The 17150-nt window shown below is 49.6% G+C and overlaps 2 protein-coding genes across 2 annotated transcripts in view; both read right to left on the reverse strand.

Moving 5' to 3' along the window:
• stard9 (StAR-related lipid transfer (START) domain containing 9) overlaps positions 1-6837 on the reverse strand; it is a gene marked incomplete at its 5' end in the record, with an annotated part of 41149 nt that extends 34312 nt beyond the window's left edge. Inside the window, 5 exons of the mRNA XM_084438924.1 lie at positions 3838-4011; positions 4075-4254; positions 4418-4664; positions 4854-5091; positions 6778-6837. Coding sequence (XP_084295050.1) covers positions 3838-4011; positions 4075-4254; positions 4418-4664; positions 4854-5091; positions 6778-6837 — 899 coding nt within the window. The remainder of the gene's footprint in view (positions 1-3837; positions 4012-4074; positions 4255-4417; positions 4665-4853; positions 5092-6777) is intronic.
• cdan1 (codanin 1) lies at positions 6452-16782 on the reverse strand. Its single transcript, XM_084438554.1, has 27 exons — positions 16045-16782; positions 15581-15781; positions 14788-15002; positions 14556-14675; positions 14381-14459; positions 14138-14258; positions 13943-14052; positions 13750-13839; positions 13519-13594; positions 13151-13359; positions 12535-12676; positions 12158-12301; positions 11737-11903; positions 11422-11503; positions 11119-11208; positions 10758-10812; positions 10508-10644; positions 10220-10323; positions 9959-10108; positions 9743-9806; positions 9503-9581; positions 8967-9172; positions 8575-8682; positions 8370-8433; positions 7593-7777; positions 7368-7475; positions 6452-7200 (listed from the first exon to the last, which is right to left on the reverse strand). Exons 1-27 carry the CDS (start codon positions 16779-16781, stop codon positions 7072-7074), a joined length of 3972 nt encoding a protein of 1323 aa, XP_084294680.1. The 5' UTR covers position 16782; the 3' UTR covers positions 6452-7071.
• Between the last annotated feature and the right edge of the window lie 368 nt (positions 16783-17150).

Here is a 17150-nt window from a genome sequence, read left to right on the forward strand (position 1 = left end):
AAAAAAGGCAACTTATGCCATTTAAGTAGAGTAAAAGGCAAGTAAAAAATAAAATAAAAATTGAAGTAAATACAAAATATTTAAAAACAAAACAAATCTATTCAAGAATGGGCTGAATTTACAAATTATAAGAATACAAAGATATTGATGCATTTTTACTTTATTTTAGAGACTTAAATAGAGAAGTAGGCTATGTATGTAGGCTATAGGCCTATATCTAAGGCAAATTATATATTAAATATATGGAATATTCACATGCATATTCACGGATCTAAGTATGAAGTATGATCTGGGTAGGCTATATAAAGGTATATCCATACATACAAATATGGTATATATATTTACATATTCACAGATCTACACTTCTCAAAGAAATTAAGGGAACGCCAGTCATCAATTATCATCGCGGATCTCCATGAACAAAATAACCAAGCTGAAAATCTTTATTGATTACATCGTGCAATTCGCCGAGAACAAAATTACGGTGAATGGAAACCAAAACCATTAACCCATTGAGGACTGGATGTGATTAAGTGTGAGTAGGCTAAGTGTTCCCTTAATTCTTTTGAGAAGTATATATTAAATGTATATTCTAATGAGTAATATGTCTGAGTATAGCTGCTGAGTCCAGGTGTGGTAGTAGTGACAATAGAGTGTTATTTGGTGAGGTGGGAGAGCAAGAGCAGCAATGTCCTTGTTCAGGATCCGAATGGCCTGTGGGTAGAAGCTCCTCCTGAGCCTCTCCGAGCACATGCGGCACCTTCTCCCCGACCGTAGCAAAGAGAAGAGTCTGCAATCCGGGCGATGGGGGTCCTTCAAGATTCTCCTGGCCTTGGTCTTGCACTGCCTGGTGTAGATTACCAGAGTGCTCCTACTGTGATATGCTCCACTGATCGACCATACTACTCTCTGTACTTGCATGGTGCTGCTCCCATAGAGAGAGAGAGAGAGAGAGAGAGAGAGAGAGAGAGAGAGAGAGAGAGAGAGAGAGAGAGATAGAGAGAGAGAGAGACTTACAGAGTTGGCCTCCAGATGGCACTGTGAGACCAGCTAACCCCTTGCTATTTCTTTTTATATTTCTTTTTAAAACTAACTCAATACTACCCTCTAGTGCCATTATTTAGAGGTGACAGTCGGGTATCCAATGTATATATCCAATATCCAACCCTCTTCAACAAAGCCCGGCATGAAATATGAGACTGAGAGACAGAGAAGAAAAGATTATAATTGGGGGCTGCAGGAAGTAATATTGATGACATACAGGTAGCAGGAAAGTAAGAAAGAGATGGAGAAACAAATTAAAAGATAGAAATAGGCTCCCTGTTTTGAGACAACTGAATGGGCCACTGCAAAGAACAAGAACACTTGATCAAGGCACAGTACAGTTTATGTGTGTGTGTGTGTGTGTGTGTGTGTGTGTGTGTGTGTGTGTGTGTGTGTGTGTGTGTGTGTGTGTGTGTGTGTGTGTGTGTGTGTGTGTGTGTGTGTGCCTCTCACCCTAACCTATCTCTGAAGTGTTGCTCTGAACCTGGGGAGAGACGCCCAGGTCCTCCGCATCAAATATTCATCCCACAGAAATCCAACCCTTGCTATCCGGAGCACGTTCCTGTCTGGACACTGGAACACTAAACACACACACACACACACACACACACACACACACACACACACACACACGCACACACACGCACACACACACATCTGTAGAGTTGTTTAGCTGTCCTCTATACAATCTACTGTATAGTGAAAAGTACCTGTGATTGCTACAGTTCTATCTATCTATCTATCTATCTATCTATCTATCTATCTATCTATCTATCTATCTATCTATCTATCTATCTATCTATCTATCTATCTATCTATCTATCTATCTATCTATCTATCTATCTATCTATCTATCTATCTATCTATCTATCTATCTATCTATCTATCTTCCAGCTTCCACTCTTCTGGGAAGGCTTTGTACAATATTTTGGAGTGTGTCTGTGGGAATTTGTGTCCATTCATCCAGAAGAGCATTTGTGAGGTCTAGTTTTGCACTCTGTGTTGTGTCCACGTCTTGGTCGTTTGGCACACCCACCCACCCTCAAAACCGCTCGTAAAAAATAGCTTACCCTGCATAGCCTATCACGCTATGAATCGAGATAGACTATGTCAACATTCTGCCCTCCTGTGCGATTCTAATTGTCTGATTTACGTTGATTTTTCTGTAATAAATCGGCTGATTCCTTCTGTATCGGGGAGCGTGTCTATGTTTCCACAGGCCTATGTTCCCACATATCTAAGGAATGTAACTATATAATAGAGAAAAGTATGTCTGTGTGTGTCTGCCTGTCTGAAGGCTCTTTTCTCCTGGGTTGAACAATCCATCTGACACAGCATGGGCATTGAGCATTGGCATAGCCAGGAACTGACAGAGTAAATTTTTCAAATTTCCAAAATCACTCCCACCAGTTTTGGTAGCTCTGGGACTTTTAGAGCCAAAGATATTGAGAGAAAAATGTGGACCAATCAGCATCGAGGGGTGTGTGGTCTCTACCATGGACTTGATTTATGGGCCCCTAACATCACTCCCACCAAGTTTGGTAGCTATGGGACCTTTAGAACCAAAGATATTGAACAAACACTGTGGAACAATCAGCATCAAGGGGGCGTGGCCTTGGATCAAAATTAGAGGGTGTTCCTCGCTCCATGGTACACCTCTCCATCAAATTTCGTGAAAATCTGTGCAATAGTATCTGCGTAATTGTGCATTTGTTTTTGTGCGTGGCTGTAAGCCAGCGCACCAATGATAGCAAATGTCCGGTTGTCACTCCCTCCCTCCCTGGCTTCCTCTGTCGTGTTGTTGACCTGCAGTTCTATGTTGCTACCACAAGAGGCAGTGGTCCCAGAACCTGCAGTTCCATGTTGCTACTACAAGAGCAGATAGGCAGATAGACTGCATTTACCGTTTTCGGCCACGGGAGGGCATCAACAGGCTTAGATAGACTGTTTTGCTTGTTCAGTTTCAGCAATAGAGGCAGATAGACTGCATTTACCGTTTTCAGCCACGGGAGGGCAGCAGCAGGCTTAGATAGACTGTGTTCCTTGTTTGTCACTGGATGTTATAAGCTATGTAAAAATGTGGTTACCTGGTGGTGCTATGTCAGTCATTGAATGTATGTGCAGTAATTGAACATTTAAAATACTCCTGTTTTTTTAAATTATACCTACAGTATAGGTGTCTCAGTAATTACCCATTATATATTAGGCTATACTTTGCATGTATTTATCACTTGAATTGAAAGGAAAGCTTACCAATTTTGTTTTTGTTTTTGAGTAAGTTAATTTAGCAATAGAAATCCATAAGCCTAGGGCCAATGGGCCTAGGATATAGACAATGAACTACCGGTGGAATGGTGGTGGAGCATCCATCGGGGACCCGCTGTAGGTCCGCTAGCCTTGTGTTATCTGGGTTTATCCCTTACCTTTGTCCAGAAACAGAAGTTGAACCAATTGCAGCAAAATAGGTAACGTTATAGGAATCATCAGTGTAACTGCTTTTGCCACTGTCCGCTACCATTAATGTTATGTAAGCTGCTGATAGTTGTTGTTAGGTCATGAGCTATCCCGCCTTCTGAATCCCATTTATGATTTGATGCATGGTGGGCCACATATTTGTTGAAAACAACCTTTATTTGCAACTCATATTACAATGAAAATGAACCACAATCAATTTGCAGCTACAATGAGAATGTAAGTAGGCTGGTTATGTTAAAGCAAAGAAAATAATAAGGAATAATGCAATCAAAGTGATGACGTTAGTCATAAGCTCTCAGACTTGGCGAGCAGGTGCACCTGGCAGTGCTGCAGGAAGGCGTCCAGGCCGGTGGGAGGGCCCGCAGTGGTGCAGCCTCTGCCGCTTGGCCCCCGGGCCCCTTGGAGACAACGTCCATGTCCGGGCTGCAGACGCTGCACTGCCTCCTGTGCGTGGCTGGGCTGGTGGAGCTCGGCGTGCTCCCGCAAAGCCGTCTACGGCGGGAACACCTCCGCGCACAGGAACTCACCCTTCTCCTCCTGCCTCCTTTCGCTTACGATTTTTTAGGTTTCTTCTCCGCCAGCTTGGCGGGCCCTCTGGGGGCCTTCCCCGCCCCTGACGACACCACCTCCGCCGCCTGGCACTGACTCTGGGCGTTGTGCAGCTTGGTGTTGGCCAGGAGGGACAGGTGGTGCAGGAAGACCTTGCCGCAGACCTGGTGGCAGACCAAAATGCCTCTGGACGCAATTGGATAAACCTACAAACAATCACGAGCAACGAAAGATGGGTTAGTCGTCCTATCATCGTATCAAGTAGTTGTATCAAACCGGACCCATATTATATAAACAGTTGTGATTGGCGTGCCTGACCTGGAAGGGGTACGTCTCGCCCTTTCACCACTTGTTGATCAGCGGCCAGGTGCCATCGCCCCAACGGATGTCCTTCTCCTTGCGGTGCAGGTAGAGCTTGGCCGTGCTCGGGAACTCTATGTCGCAGGAGCGGCACGCCAGGAGCTTCTGCTTGGCGTCGCCGTTGGTCGCCAGAGGCGGCCTTCCTCCTCCTCCTCCTCTTACTCCTCCTTGTATGACTTTAGCGGGCCAAGTCCTCTTCCAGGAGCCACTCCTTGATGTGATAGGTCCTCTGGTGGCTGTTGAGGCCCGCAGGAGAGCGGACGTTCTTACCGTAGTACAAGCATGGGTACGGTGCAGCAGAGGCGGGGCCGTCTGTGGTGGCGTCGGGGCTGTTGGAGGCATCCAAGGCGGGACACCACGTGGCCTCAAAGCCGGGAGTGGGCGAGTCGAGCGCAGGAGGGCTGTCGTCATTGTCAGGGTTTTACAGATCGCTGCAGCTGGACTGCTGGTGGTGGAGCAGCGCCTGCTTCTGGCTGAATGTCCGTCGGCAGGGGGCGCAGGCATAGGCGGCATCGGTGACTTGTCGCAGGAGCCCTCGGGGTCGGAGGTCACTGCTTCCGTTGCCGCCACGCTGCCGAGACACAGATCAGCACAGTTCGCAAGGGGGGCGCCATCATCCTCATCGTCGTCGTCACGGAGATCGTCGTGGAGATGGCAGTGCAGCTGCAGGGAGGAGAGCAGGGAGAAGGCATTGCAGCAGGCCACACACTGGTGGGGGGGCGAAGTGTCCAGAGCTGCTAAGTTTGTTTTCGATTTTCAAGGGGCGTTATCAATGGTGGCAGACCAAAATGCCTCTTGGAACACTCTGCACACTAGATGAGAAAGGGTAAAACACATCTGGTGTCGCTTGAAAAGAGAGCTCTTCATCATAAAGTTTTGTATGGGCATGCTGCATGACCTCTCCTCTGCTGTTTAGCTTGTATGTGTGGCTAGTTAATCAAGTCAATCTGCAGTCTGCAAAAACACAACACTCGTTGCTAAACTATCGGTACACAAAAAGAAAATGTGTTGGATTTATGTAATACAATTATAACATATTTTTCCATCTAATTGGATTGAGTAACTTACATGAGCTATTTAATTCAGCTTTAATTAATATACTCTACTAATATATACAACATTATTTAGTATAAATATTGCATGACTATATTAATTTGGGTGAATGAAATGTGATTCTATTGCTATTCTATGTACAACTATATCGATTACATAATTATACATACTATTCTATGTAAAACTATATCAATTACATAATTGCTACATAGTCAGATCAATTTGGCACAATGTAAATTACTTATTTTAGTTTCATTTAATTTAATTTAATTCATATAATTTAGTTGAAACAGGTAATATAAACTCATTAAATGCATGTTGGATTTACATAATAAAATTGATAATATATACTATAACAGAATACATTCAGTGAAACAGCAGTTGATTCCAAATGTTTTTTTGGGGGTTTTATTCAATGTAAAAGGATGGCTATAACAGGCATTTAAAACACATACATCCCACATTGGCCAAGGATGAGTTTGCTGAAAACGCTGGGTCTTAAAAATACCAGAAAGCTCTTGGTGGACAGATAAACCAGAGGAATAATCTGGAGTAGCCTATATAAAAACTGCTTTTCAAACAGCAAAATGACTAAACAGAAATCAGAATAGAATAAAAACTTCTTCCTTTTTTTTTTTAAACCTTCCTATATAAAGCCCCTATATAAAACACCATCACTTTCAAAATTAGATCTTCAGCAGCAAACTAGGCATAAATGCACATGCCAGTCCCTTTTCAGTCTAAACTTCAGCAACAGTTTAAGTATCTGCACGTAAGCAACATAACATTCAGTTTCTGAAATTTAACAGCTTACTGATCTAGTGTATTCGGTTAACAGCTTACTTATCTAGTTCGGTTTCCCGAACGAGTTAAGAAGCACTTAAACTGTAAAAAAAAGACAAACATTGTTCATTCAAAGAATAACTCTTTATTTATATTTCAATACATTGTCACATAATAAATGGTACGGCAGAAAGCAGCAGAAAGAATAAAAGCATGTTCAACATGAACTAAATCCATTATATCACAAATACAGCGGCGGCATCCATGAGACACACATTATCACAGTGTTGGTCAAAGCAGCATGTTGCTGTGTTAAAGAGTTCGAGACTAAAATTAAATCCATCGCATATCTCTGGAGTTAACACATAGACACGCTATGAATGAGTCCCATGTTTCAGTTAATTATGACACATGAATCCCACACAAAACATTAAGACATGGAAAGTCAGTTTCCCAACACAGAAATGGTCATTAATCAGCTGGAACACTGTTGACACTTCGGAAAGCTCCAACAGTCCCCGGTGGTGTCTGGATGGCTTGCTGGCAGAGCGTGACCCCAGCAGAGGTGGCCATCCCTCAGAGAGCAGCAGCAGCGCCCTCTGGTTCACCTCTCCACCTTCACCAAGTGCCGGACAGCGCCGCCGTGTGCCGTGACAGCCAGCTACACCGCAGGGACAGAGCAGCAGAGGCTAGCCTTGCACAGCTGCACTGTGATTCAGAGCAGTCACTGGTCAGACAGAAGGACAGGCCATGTTACCATTTAATCATCATCTTTATCTTCATTGTTAGTAGTATCTGTCTGCCTGGTCAGTTGGCTCCCTCTAGTGGTTGTGGTGAGACCTGCAGCACGTCCATGTGGCTCTGTAACCCAGGCAGAGAAGGACAGGAAGAGGGGGAGGAGGTGCTGAACAGCTGATGTATCTTCTCCATGAACTCCTAGAACAGAGAGCAGGAAAGAGAGAGATGTTACAACAGTATATCCAAACATGTAGTCTTGTTTCCTAATGTGTGAGGAGCACATTAGTACACTCCGGTTTAGAGTTTCGACCGATAGCTGTTGCGTCAAGCATACGGGGGGGGGACGGGACGACGACGACTCTCACCGTTGGCCAGGGTATGGCTGATAGCTTCCTCCAATGAGACATCAGTTCCTCCTCTCCCAGCAGCCCCTTCTCCACCAGCTGTGCAACCAGGAACAGGAAGTGCTTCCACTAGAGAGAGAAAGAGAAGAGAGGGAGAAAGAGAGTGAGCAACACGTCCAATCTCACTCACTGAAACCGACGTGGTCTCCGTCCCTGTGTTTGCCGGTTGGCGGCGGTCAGACCTACCTCTTGGTGGCCGGCGGCGAGTGTGTCGGCGAGGGAGAGCTGGGTAAACAGCAGGTGGAGCGGGGCCGCGGAGCAGCAGTCTCTACTCCAGAGTTCCGCCAGAGCCTCCAGCAGGGCTCGCATGGGGGAGGGGTCGGGCTCGGGGCCGCCCTCCCGGACTGAAACCACCGGCAGATCCCCGCACACTGCGCAGACGCACGAGCAGACGGACGTTAACCATGACAGGAACGTTGAGCTCGGTGAAGCGCTTAGGCTGTGTGTCCACCAATGAGCTGTATGTAGCTGAACAGCGCCAAGCTAACAGTTGCGTAGAGCGCACTAGAGCTGGAGTTTAGAGCTGTCTAGGCTACCGATGTTTTACAGCTACGTTAGCAACGAGTGTCGTGTTTTTGCAGACTGCAGATTAACTAGCTAAGTTAAGATAGCTAGCTAATGTTAAAGCTAAAAGCCTAGAGCTCATGGTGCTGTAGCGCTAAAAAGCGCTTGGAACACAGCTCTCGTCTCTATAGTGCTCTAGAGCGCATTACCCATTGTAAACAACGAGAAAACAATGCCAGCTCTAAAATACAGCTCCCCGGTGGACACGCACCCTTACGGTGGAAACGGTGTGCTCACCGAAAAATACTCGGTGCAAGGGCGTGAATTCATCTCATATGGCAAAAGATTAGCCGGAAACTACAATCTTTAAGATGCTTTTAATGCACGGTGTTTCTTTTCTTTTTTCCATACAAGAAGAACTGTAAGGTGTCAGCGGTCTCAGTCTGCGCTGGTTCTTACCTAGTTTGCAGGCTAACAGGACAGAGCAGCGGAGGAGCATCTGCTCAGGTACTGGAGACAGGTACTGGAGAGAGGTAGGTCAGAGAGAGAGGGGGAGAGATAGAGAGGTAGAAATATATATATATAGAGAGAGAGGGGGGGGGGGGGTGGGTCAGTTTAATCAAAGATTTTGTGGGGAGTGTGTGTGTGTGTGTCGTGTATGTACCTTCTTGCAGGTCAGCGTGTCTCCTACTCTCCCCAGCAGGGTTGCCAGCTGTGGACCAGTAAACTGCTCCTCCGCAGACCTGGGTCCCACTGCGACACTCAGCACCTCCTACACACACACGCGCGCACGCACACACACACACACACACACACACACACACACACACACACACACACACACACACACACACACACACACACACACACACACACACACACACACACACACACACACACACTCCTTTATGTCACCAAAAGTCTGCTGCCACCTCCTAACACACTGCTATTATCTGTCATTCTAAAACCCCTCCATTATCCAGTGGTACTCATTCCTGGTACATGTGAATGTAACTGGCCAATAAGAAAGCTTCTTCTGATTCCAATTCTGTGCACCTTGATCTCCACCAGGACCTCGGATGGCAGTGGGGCACCGTGAGGGCAGTCTGGGGGACAGGAGGTGACGGCCAGGGCCCCCTGTCTCCCCCTGGGGGTGGGGGGCTGCTCCTGGGCGACCGCCCCAGACCCGTCCAGGTCCCCTGACTCGGGCAGACTCTTCAGGACGCGGTCAAACATGCTCTTCCACTCCCGCTTGATCAGGGCTGGGAGTGAGAGGGGAGGAAAGTGATGGCGTTTAGTTTCTCTTTAGAACCGTGTGTTTGTGTCATTGAGACGTCACTTGAAGATGAACCCCAGAAGCAGCAGTAGCAGCAGGAACAACAACAACAACAACAACTTGACAGCTGGCGTAAAACTCACTCCTCTGTACAGTATAAATACCACCCACCACAACATTGATTCGGTAGCTTTTCAGTGGCGTCTCTAGCTAAAGCTTGGCTGGGAGGACCAAAGATGAAACCCAGAGAGGGTGAGGAGGATGGAAGCAATACTGCCAAGAGTGACTAGACGTCCACCTTCCCTCCAGAAGATACCTGTGATGTTGGAGGAGAGCCAGCTGCAGGCCTTCTCTGTGGCCAGACGCTTTGTGATGTTCTCAGAGGTGGTGAGAACCTGGAGAGGGAGAGAGAGAGAGAGAGAGAAAGAGAGATCACGTCAGTTAGGTGCAGGTGTGCTGGAGACAGAGAGAAAGACAGAGAGAGAGAGACAGAGAGAAAGACAGACAGAGAGAGAGGCAGTGAGCTGACTAACGATGAACCAGGCCTGGGACTCACAGCAGGAGAGGTCTCCTCAGGCAGCAAAACCCTGATGGCTTCAGGGCCTTTCTCACTGCAGAACCTGGACACGCACACAACAGAGAACCAGTAAAACAACACACAAGACAAACACACACACACACACACACAAACTAACACAGATGCGCAGAACCTTCACACAACTGAGATGCCTTTAAAACACCCACACACACTCGCACACCACTAGATGCGTACCTGGTGGCCCTCTCCAGCACCTGCATGCCTCCGTCACACAGCTGAGCACAGATAGAGTGGTTGAGTTTGGGAGCGCTGGCTCCCGGAGAGGCGAGCCCATCTCTCAGCAGCTTCTCGCCTCTCTGGACCAGCTCACACACCAGGGTGGCCCTGCGTCACACACACAGTCAAATGTGCACACCATCATGTCATTTTTGTATATATGCATACATGCACGTACACGCGCGCACACACACACAAACAGAGAGCTGTGGGACTGACTTCATGTGCTTGACACAGTTGGAGCCCACCCTCTCAGCTACGAACTCGACGGTGCGTCGCAGGGATGGGGGCTGGTTATGGAAGAAGGCTTGCTCCAGGTCCACCTGCTCACACAGCCATCAATCAATGAGGGAATTTGAATGGAATGTCCCCAGACAGGAGTACAGTATATTTTCTGTATTATTCGTACTGCAGGGCTCATGCACGAAAGAGACCTTGGTCCCAGAGTGACTCCCTGTTTAAATAAAGATTGAGCAGATGACGGCGTTCTTCTGTGCTCTGGCCTACCTGTAGTTTCTGCTGGGAGCGGGTGGGGGTGGGCGCCCCCCTCAGCTCGGCGGAGGTAGGGGTGATCTTTCGGATCAGGCCCCCGCTCCTGGCTGAGCTTCCGGCCACGAAGGCGGCCAGGAGCTTCCGGAACTCGCCTGGCGGAGGGGGCGGGGCGGGGGGAGTTGGGGAGGGATAGAAGAACATTAAGCTAATGTTGAGGGAACACCTCCAGTCACAACCTTCCAGGTCAACTGGGTCGTCCACTCACCCAGGAAAGGACAGCAGGTGTAGAGGAGCTGTTGGTCCACCAGGGGGAGACAGTCCTGAGGGAAAATACATAGGTGAACAATTTCCCCTCAGGGATAAAGTAGCTAAGTAAGTGAGTAAGTAAGTATCTACCTACCTACCTACCTGTCTGTCTGTCTGTGTATCTATCTATCTATCTATCTATCTATCTATCTATCTATCTATCTATACAGAGTGAGATCAGGAAATTATGGTGGGGGGTTAGATGAGGTATGGACAGAGTAAAAGGAAACATTTGTTGGCTTATCAGTCCCTGAACATTAAAGTGGGGTAGGGGTAGATACGTTATGGACAGAGTAAAAGATAAATATCTGTTGGCTTACCAGTCCCTGAACATTGCCACTGCTCTCCTCCAGCTCTGCGCCCTCAGTGAAATCACTAGTGAAGAAAAGGTCCTCGGGAATCACTGGGATCTAAACACATTCAGAACAGAGGAATCACTGGGATCTAAACACATTCAGAACAGAGGAATCACTGGGATCTAAACACATTCAGAACAGAGGAATCACCGGCTTCTAACCGATTCAGAACATGGGAATCAGCGGGATCTAACACTTTCAGAACAGAGGAGGATCGGTCATTCACGGGCTGAACATTCACAGAAAGTGTTTTTCCAACTGTCTCACCTGGAAGAGCCACCCAAGTACGGCCACTGTGAGCAGCTGGTTCAGGTAGAACGCCTCGCCAGCTCTGCCCAACACCATCTTCCTAAGGGGTTAACACAGGCAGAACATCAGCCGAGAGAGATGGAGGGAGGGAGAGAGGGAGAGAGAGAGAGAGAGAGAGAGAGAGAGGAAGAGAAGGAGGAAGAGGGAAAGAGAGAGAGGGAGAGAGGGGAACAGGGAAAGAGAGTGGGAGAGAGAGAGAGCGAGAGGGGGAGGGAGAGAGGGGAACAGGGAAAGAGAGTGGGAGAGAGAGAGAGGGAAAGAGAGAGCTGTGACCGGTAGAGCAGCAGTAGCAGGCCCAGGGCGGTGCGGTAGCAGAGCAGGTACGGTCCGGAGAAGTCCAGCATGGAGAGGAACTCCACCAGCCAGGGAACCGTCAGGACGGTACGCCTCCTCCTCACGGAGCTACGCAACACCGCACACACATCCAGCACCGGAGAACTCTGAGAGGACACACACACACACACACACACACACACACACACACACACACACACACACACAGACACACACACACACACACACACACACACCAGATGAAGGATGAGGGGTGTATCGATCGGCAATTTAAACGTTTCTGAAGACAATCTCTCTTCATGCGGACAGAATGAAAACTCAAAATTCTTGTTCAGCCCCTCCCCCCCAACGTAGCTGATCCGCCCCCCCACCCCGTGCTGTGTGGAGTGGGCGGAGCTACCTTGCTGCGCAGGGTCACGGCGGCCTGCTGGGCCTCTCTGGAGGGCCTCTCTGAGCTCTGGTAGGGCTGGAAGGAGATGAAGCCCAGGAACTTGGCCAGCAGCCGGGCCAGGAGGAGGACCGAGGTGAAACGCTGCTTCTCGTCCTGGAGCCAAAGAGGAGGACAGCGCGTGTGTGTGTGTGTGTGTGTGTGTGAGAGAGAACACAGCTGTAAAATCTATGATACATCTGAATCCCATTAAATGTGAATATAATTCCTGGATGTAAATAAAGCCATTTCAAAGGTTTGTGCGCGTCGTAACTCGTAGCTGATCCCCGTCCAGAAACGAGGGTCAGCATGGCAGAATCGAAAAGAATCCTCAGGGGACCAAGTTTTACCTGCTGCTCCATGTCCCCATCCCCCTCGCCCCCTCCGTTGCCCTCACCCCCCCCCGGCGCGGCTGGGCCCAGGATGGACACCTCGTCCAGCTGGAGGAGCTGCTGACACAGGCGGTCCTTCAGGTGCTGGTTCAACTGGCAGCTGCAACACACAGGTCCAGTGAGGTCACACACACACACACACACACACACAGGTCCAGTCAGGTCACACACACACACACACACACAGGTCCAGTCAGGTCACACACACACACACACACACACAGGTCCAGTCAGGTCACACACACACACACACACACACACACACACACACACACAGGTCAAGTCAGGTCACACACACACACACACACACACACACACACACACACACACACACACACACACACACACACACACAGGTCCAGTCAGGTCACACACACACAGGTCCAGTCAGGTCACACACACACACACACAGGTCCAGTCAGGTCACACACACACACACAGGTCCAGTCAGGTCACACACACAGCGGGCCGCTGGTCCCCTACGCAGGGGAAGCAGGCGAGCTGACCAACGTGATCAAATAAGGCGCTAGAGGTGACGAGAGGTAGGCGGGCCCTGACGGCGCTCCGGGCTCACCAGCTGGCGGTCTGCAGGAAGTCCCTGAAGAACTGCTGGTGTCCGGGGAAGGCCGGCGGGGGGCAGGGCCCCGTGATGCCCTGGGGCTGAATTAGGCGCTCCTGCAGGCGCTTCAGGCGCCCCAGGCCCTCCACTCCCAGCATGCCCAGCAGGTCGGCGTCGGGGGCGTCGCAGGGAGAACCCGACGCGCGCGACGGGCCCTTACATATCTGGACCAGGGAAAGAGGGGATCTATCTATTCACGTCCTGTAATCTGTGCGTGTGCAGCACATATGTGAGAGATTAAAATATGACTAAATAAATAGAAGTAAACCTAGAAAAGCTAATGTACAAATGCAGTGGAGGGATTGTGCCACAGCAGTACGTACCTGTACCAGCTGCTTTTGGAAGAGCCGTGCGAAATGGGAGTGGTTTCCAGCGGCGGTCAGCTGACTCACCATTCCCCTGAGAGGAGGAGGTGCTGTGAAAACGTGTCTGTCACCATCGTCATGATACCGCAATAAACTACTAATCCGTTATAGTGTTCAACTACTAATTCATTATACATATTGTGAATACAATCCAGCGCCAGGGTTATCAAGTCCTAGTGTTGGCCTTACCTGACCCTGCTGCCCAGGGCGACCTCAAAGTCCCAGCCGGGCTCCTTGTGGAAGTCCTCCCACTCACGCAGCAGCTCGTAGAAGATATCCCTGCAAGCCGGGCGACGGAACGTTAGCTCGGCGCGTACAGTGTGGTGTCATCCCACGAGTGAGCGGCTTCTCCGCAAGAACCCGGGTGTGTTCTGTACCGTACCTCTGCTTCTTGAAGGTGTGGAAGGCCTTGTCGCTGCTGAAGTTGGACCGGTTGTCTGTGGTCGGCTGGAACGAGACCGAGTGGACGAAGGAGGAGACTGTGGGAGAGACCTGGAGGAAGAGAGAGAGTGTGAGAGTCATTTCCCCGTCAGCATCGTCACCATTTAGCTAATAAACACCGGCGTGTTTCTGTTACCTTGGCCGTGCTGTTGTCCTGGGCTAGAGTCAAACGGTCTCTCAGTGTCGGAGAGAAAGACGTCACCCTCTCGTTCTCCGCCAGCAGACGCAGGGTGCACTTGTCCAGGTGGGCCAATAGCCTGACGTTAACGACACACGGCATCGACGCAAAAGATTAGCGGCCCGCTCACTAGGGTCCTGGACGATTGGGCTACGAGAAAATGTTCAGGGATGAGGAATCAACTGAAGTGCAGAAACTCACTCAAACTGATTCTCCAGGACCCTCACGGCGAAGTACACGCAATTGTGAACCTTCCTGAGGTAACCTCTCTCCAGCACATCTGCAGGAATAACAGGGCACAAATATTGGTGAGGTCTAACTGTCACTTTTTTGGGGGACTCTTCTGGAAGCTCATGTCAGATTCTGCTCCTCTCACCTGGCCTCAGCGCACACACGGCGAGATCCTCCTCGTCTCCCTCCGAGGCCGCCGGTGTTCGAGACGTCAGCAATTGCAGAATGAAGAAAAGCTCCACGAACACATTGGGAACCAGGTTTTCTGTGGTAGAACAGGAGAAACGTACAAACGTTACCAGAATTGTACCAGAAACATCCCTCTTCCTAAAACCGAAGTGGATTTCACCCCCTATCGCCCCCTGCTGGTGGTTTACCGGAAATGCAGGTGCAGTACAGTTCAGCCAGAAGGTCCAGTTCCTCTGCCAGGGTGACCTTGGAGGGTTCTGGACACGAGGCCTGGGCGTCCGGGGTCACCTTGGCCCCCGGCCTCGGCCCCGCCTTGGTGGGAGTGCAGGAGTCCAGGGAGGAGGAGGGAGGCAGGGGGGAGGCGGGAGGTAGGGGGAGGCATGTCTGCTGGGCTCGTTTACACCTGAACATAACACAGTCGTGGGGAGAGCATTAGCGTAAGAGCAATGAAGCAATACAGGACTATGGAGTCGTACACTAGAGGAGGGGAGAGCACAGTTCCAGTCACAGTCTAGATTTCCAGATGCTCCAGCGTGTTCTGTTGAGGCTAGATTCAATTAGGCTGAAGCTAGGATGAAGTGTCCAAGGTCCGTATGAATAACAACGAGGAGGAGGATAATGGTTAGAGTGCCTGGTCTGGGCCCGGATGGAGTTGTACTCTAAAATTAGAGAATGAGCATTTAATATAATCTTGAGCAGTAAAATCAAATCAAATCAAATCAAATCAAACTTTATTTGTATAGCGCATTTCCTAAACAGAGGCAACACAATGCGCTTTACAGAGAGCAATGGGGGGTGGGTATAGGTCCCATCCCTACATATTCCAGGGAAGCAAAAAAACAGTTTCACCCGGGGGCCAGAAAAGTGAGCTGTAAAAATTCTTACCTGACCTCTCTCAACGAGACGATCGAGCAAGCTCCTGGTAAATGTTTTTCTAATTGCCTAAAAGTTCCCAGTCTGGTCTACAGTAGGTCCACTTACTTCTCTTTCTTTAGGAGCTCTCTCTCCTCCTGCAGACTAAGAGGGCTGCCCAGGGCCAAGGCTCCGACAGTTGCCTCAGGGCCCGGTGGAGGGCTGGGGGGCTTGCTGAACGGGGTAGAGGTGAAGCAGCTCTTAGGTCTGGAGTGAGGCCGCTCTTCACTGACCGGGGTCGGGTTGATCCTCCGAGATGGCTTGGCCTGCCTGATGGACAGAGGTGTAGAAGAACAAAATATAACAATAGAATATGACAACAGACAAAACAATAGAATACAACTAATCATACGATTACATTTTAGAGATGCAATACAATGTTATGATTATCGCATTATGTGCATGGTGTCTTATATGCATTAGATTAGATACAGGAAGATATTGTCTTTTTCTAATCGTCTCATAGAGGTCGTCCTTGACCTTCACAGCTTTAAAGGTGAACTGCAGAGTGAGGGAGTGGGTAGAGAACTCACGAGGGAGACGTGAGAGAAGCCCCGACCGGAGGGAAGTCTTCCAGGTTGTTGAAGTTCAGCTGTCCCACAGATGGAGGCGACAGCTGCTCGCACATCCTACCGGCCCCTCCTCCTCCTCCTCCTCCACCTCCTCCCCTGGTTCTGCGTCCCGCTCCCTCCCACCTCCCCGTCTCTTCGTTCTGGTACCCGCGACCTCCTCCTCCTACCCCGCCATGTCTGCCTTGCGCTCCTCCCCCCATCCCGGCGCTCCTCCTGCGGCTTCGCTGCTGCAGGCCGGGGCTGGGGCTGAGCTGGGGCTCCGGGGGCGACGCCATGAAGTCCCCCAGGCTGACACGCTGGGAGGTGCGGCGGTCCGCGGGGCCGGGTCTGGAGGCGGGGCTCCATGCCGCGCTGAAGGAGGGGCTGCTGAGGGCACTGACACCAGCCAGGCACTCCGCCCCACCCAGAGAGGAGGAGGGAGAAGGGGCGGGGGAGAAGAGCTGGACCCGACTGGCACTACGGGGTCCAGAGCCAGCACCGGCAGACCTGCAGCCCCTGCGCTCGCTGGAGAGTCCCTGCGTGGGGACGGGCCGCGAACGGTTGCTGGGGGTTTTAGCAGGTGTTGCAGGGCCATGGGTCAGGGCGTGGCTGCTCTGTTCCCTCAGGAAGTTTAGGAGGAAAGGTACAAACTCCTGTCGGTCAACTCTCACCTGAAGCTCACTCAATGTCAAGCTGTCACTGTCCTGTTGGAAGTACATATATACCCAGTGTAAAAGCATGTTGCGCACAAGCAATCCATCTAGTCACCAAGTCATTTCTTCTTTCAATTTTTACATGCAAATTATATGGTTATTACATAGACATCAATAGTTTGCGTACACATGGGCTGAGTGCAATCTGCACATTCTGCTAACTTACTAGCAAGCTAGCTGGCAAGCGAATTTCTCTTAATATTCAGACACAACATGATAGCAACAGCAAATGTGAATCACAGCAATGACCATAAATGCACTTTAATAATTGGCAAAATAGCCAGCATGATGTATGCTACATTAGCCTATGGAAGCTCTGTGCCCATAAGTTAGCTAGCTTGCTAGCTCGAAAAGTTTGTTTACATGGGTAATATG

Source organism: Borostomias antarcticus (genome assembly GCF_949987555.1).
Source record: "Borostomias antarcticus genome assembly, chromosome: 5".
Classification (NCBI taxonomy): domain Eukaryota; kingdom Metazoa; phylum Chordata; class Actinopteri; order Stomiiformes; family Stomiidae; genus Borostomias; species Borostomias antarcticus.